This window comes from Octopus bimaculoides, chromosome 24, assembly GCF_001194135.2.
Source record: "Octopus bimaculoides isolate UCB-OBI-ISO-001 chromosome 24, ASM119413v2, whole genome shotgun sequence".
NCBI classification, from domain to species: domain Eukaryota; kingdom Metazoa; phylum Mollusca; class Cephalopoda; order Octopoda; family Octopodidae; genus Octopus; species Octopus bimaculoides.
The window spans coordinates 1,905,899-1,910,251 of record NC_069004.1 but is presented as its reverse complement, the minus strand read 5'-3'; the positions used below and the strand labels follow the sequence as shown (position 1 = coordinate 1,910,251).

Here is a 4,353-nt window from a genome sequence, read left to right as displayed (position 1 = left end):
AGTAAACTCTCTAGGAATAAGAAGGTGAGCATAAGAGAGAGGATGAGGGCAGAAGATCATGGGAGAGGATGAGAGAGTGGATGATACATACATATATATACCATCTATCTACCTACCTACCTGCCTACTTACATGCCTACCTATCTATCTATCTATCTATCTATCTATCTATCTATCTATCTTATCTTATCTATCTATCTATCTATCTATCTGTGTGCATGTGCACAGACACACAGACACACACACACACACATGTGCGCACACACAGTATTTGATAGTTATGCTTATATAAAAGCTAGAATAGGGTGGTTGGCTGAACAGACAGAAATGAAGAAACAATGTAAAACAAATTTGCATGTCTCGAGAAAAGAATTGTAACATCTTCAGCAACGTTCTCCGACAAGAAGCGGTGAAAACTGCAACGGAATCAGTTGTTTGGAGTGTCTTACTTCATAAGCAGAGGCAACTTTGATTAAAGAAGTATGTGTCGAAGAATCTGAAGCAGATGTGTAGGTGTACAACCGCAGACAGAGTTTACAAAAAGACTTAGGATGAGAGAGAGATATTAAATAGGCAAAACGGGCCATATGTCAGGTAGATACATCCAACAGATGTCAGCATAAATAACATAATGCAACATTGCTTCTCTAATTAAATAAAGATTACTTAGATATTAAAGATAAATATAGTGAGGCACAGGTAGGGCTGTGTGGTAAGAGGGGTTCTGGGTTCACTCCCACTGCGTGGCACCTCGGGCAAGTGTCTGAAGTCCTAGTATAGCCTCAGGCAGGCCAAAGCCTTGTGAGCAGATTTGTTAGATGGAAACTGAAAGAAGCCCATCATATATATGTATATATGTATGTATGTATGTAATATATATGGAAGTCCGTGTTTTGTGTCTATGTTTGTCCTCCAATACCACTTGACAACTGGTGTTTACATCCCTATAAATTGGCAGTTTGGCAAAGAGACTGATAGAATAATTACCAATGTGTGGAAACAAGGTCATTATCTATACACTGTCTATTACAATCATCATCATCATCATCATCATCATTTAACGTCCGCTTTCCATGCTAGCATGGGTTGGACGATTTGACTGAGGACTGGTGAAACCGGATGGCAACACCAGGCTCCAATCTAATTTGGCAGAGTTTCTACAGCTGGATGCCCTTCCTAACGCCAACCACTCAGAGAGTGTAGTGGGTGCTTTTATGTGCCACCCGCACAAGCAATGTGGTACAAAAATATGTCCAGCCACTAATATATATATATATATATATATATAGATATATATGTTAAATGATGATGATCACACACAGAGTAATTAAGTTTATGTCCGCTCATAGAGTGACCAATGGTTTCGCATCTACATATATATATACCAAAAATTTAAACAAAAACGCAACAAACGGAAATATTACAAAAAAAAATCCCAGAAAATTTGCAGCTTATTCTTCATAAGTCAATGTCCAAAAGATCTTTACAATTTCATGAGTGGGTAGCTTACAAGTACCTTAGTACAATCCAGGTTCTGGCCAACCACACTGAATGATTTGTAACTCCAGGAAATTGCTTAAAGTAAATGATTACATGGTGTTTTGCCACATCTTAGAATATCGATGCAGTAGAAACACATATTGGACAGAGATCTGAAGGAAATGCATTGCATATAATACTGTAATAAAAAAGCTTTTGAGGATGTATAATTCTCCATTCTTATCTTTAATGTCTTATATATATGGATAGACAGATAGGTGTGTATATATCAATATGAGACTAACATATACATACAGAGACACCGTGTATCTATTTTATTGGTGTGGCCTCTGACCGTGCCAGTTCCTGTCAAGATCTCCAACCTATGCCAGCATAGAAAATGGACATTAAATGTTGATGATGATGATGACGATGATGATGATGATACATATAAAATATATATATTTATATCAAAATATGTATTTATTTATAAATATGTGTGTGTATGTGTATGTAAAATATGCACACACACACATACACATATATTTAGAAAGAGGGAGACAGAGGCAGGAGAGGAGGGGGTAAAAATTAAAAAAAAAACAAGATGAGGTGGTGGTGGTGGTGGTCGGGGAAGTGTAAAAAAAAAAAAAAGGCCAAAGTTTCTACGTCACCAATACACACCTGCTTACATGCCAAAGGGGTGGTGCAGAGATGGCCACATCCTGCGCCGAGTCTGTGAATAAGTGCACGGAAATGTTGGCGAATTCTAAACCGACGACTGGTGGGGAAGACATAATGAGAAAAAGCAGAAATAATTATAAAACGAAACAACCATGCAAAAATATATGTACGTATGTGTGTGTGTGTGTGTGTGTGTGTGTGTGTGTGTATGTACGTGTGTGTGTGTGTGTGTGTGTGTGTGTGTGTGTGTATGTACGTGTGTGTGTGTGTGTATGTGTGTGTGTGTGTAGATATATATATACCATTGTTGCCATCATTTAATGCCTGTTATCCATGCTGGCATGGGTTAGATCGTTTGACAGGATCTGATGAGCTGCTTGAGGCCTCCAACGTCAGTTTTGGCAGAGTGCCTATGGCAGTGCGTGTCTGTGTGTGTGTGTGTGTGTGTGTGTGTGTGTGCATATTAATATGCAGAACTTTGTTACATTGTGTGGAATACTCAACCACTTAGATGTTAATTCAGGGACAGATAATCCAGCTGAATCCTCATCATTGAACGGCAGGCATCCACCACTAACATATAACTGTGTGTGTATGTGTGTGTTAGTGTATACTTCACAATATGTATGCATGTCTATTCGTGTAAACTCACTATATATATACACACACACACACACACATATATACAAACACACAAACACATACAAATACACACATGTTAGTGTAAAACTCATATGTACATAGCTACACAGTCTCAACACATAGATACATTATTTTTTTCCATTGCTTTCAAGAGAAGGGACATTGGCGATTGGTAATGGGGATAGTTTTGAGTTGAAATTCAAGTTAGAGGTAAGTCCAATGTGGAATATAGGGGTGTGAAGGATGTTTGACAAAATGGCAAGGTGAAGGCCTCACAATGCAGGATTATAAATCCTGTTTGCTGGAGGTCACGGGAAGCAGAGAGGTTGATGTGTCATGAATGGGTTGAATTTAGAAGTGGAATGGTTCACTGATAAATCCTGAATTTAATCAAGTTGATTGTTGCTGTTGTTGTTTCGCTCCAGATCAATCTGGTTTGAACAGACCTATGATGAAATGTGTTCCAGCCATGACCATCCTTTCTTTTTAGGCTTTGTCTAGGACCTCATAACGTTATTCATTGTGCCTTTGCTTTACTTAAGCCCTTTGCTCCCAATTAAAGCGTAGGCCATTGATGACTTTTTCCCCACTGTTCTTGATCCTAGACTGTCTTTTCCCCTTCTTTCCAGTTGGATCCCTAATTTTTCAGCTCTGTCTCAGCTTCTCACTTCCAGCTATTTTTCCAGGTTGTCCCCTCTTCCAGGTCAGGACCTTACATGTCATATGCTTCCCTGAGGCTTATTGTCAACAAATATATATTATAGGGCTCAATGCATTGATTTGCCCAGAGAAGGGGCCTCATGGGTCTGGAGACCCCATTCTGACCTATGTACACTATGGCTCATTGTCAATAAATATATATTATAGGGCCCAGTGCATTGGTTTGCCTGCAAAGGGGCCTAGTTCTGATCTATGTATGTTGTGGCTTTTTGTTAATAAATAAATACTATAGGGCCCAGTATAAATACTATAGGGCTCAGTGCAACATGGGCATAGAGGCTCAGCTCTGATCTATGTATGTTGTAGCTTATTGTCACCTCGGGTGAGGTGGGGGTCTATAATGTTGCTAAGACAACCAACTGTAAAAACCATGCCAAAACAACTGGAGCCTGATGCAGCTCGCCGGCTGGCCAGCCCCTTCCAGATCAAATGACCCATGCCAGCATGGAAAAACAGATGTTAAATGATGATGATGCGGTTGGTTTGAAGGGTATTTGGTTGCTAATGTGAGCAGATCTAGCAAAAAAAAAAAAACAGAAAAAAAAAAGAAAATTGCATAGAGGATCCAACATTGGCTTTGATGGAGATATTAATTGTAAGAGAATTTGTAGTTGGGAAGCATTGGAGAAACACATTTCCTTACAGGTACACACACACACACACGATTCTATATATGCATTTAGTCATTATACACAGGTATACCATCTAAACATACAGTCACACACACACTTACGTAAGAGCTTCACATAACTCTTACTTCAGGTCGAAACTTTTACAAACAACTCTCTCTCTCTCTCTCTACCCCCCTTTGGAAGTATATATATGTGTATA

General features: G+C 39.1%; 1 protein-coding gene across 7 annotated transcripts in view; it reads right to left on the bottom strand.

Moving 5' to 3' along the window:
- The window catches only part of LOC106875898 (uncharacterized), an 80,862-nt gene that overhangs the window by 35,827 nt on the left and 40,682 nt on the right, over positions 1 to 4,353 (bottom strand). Inside the window, exon 2 of one of the 7 annotated variants that reach the window (XM_014924210.2) lies at positions 2,161 to 2,257. The exons of the other annotated variants lie outside the window; for them this stretch is intronic. Within the exon in view, the coding sequence (XP_014779696.1) occupies positions 2,161 to 2,257 (97 nt within the window). The remainder of the gene's footprint in view (positions 1 to 2,160; positions 2,258 to 4,353) is intronic. 7 annotated transcript variants of the gene reach the window in all.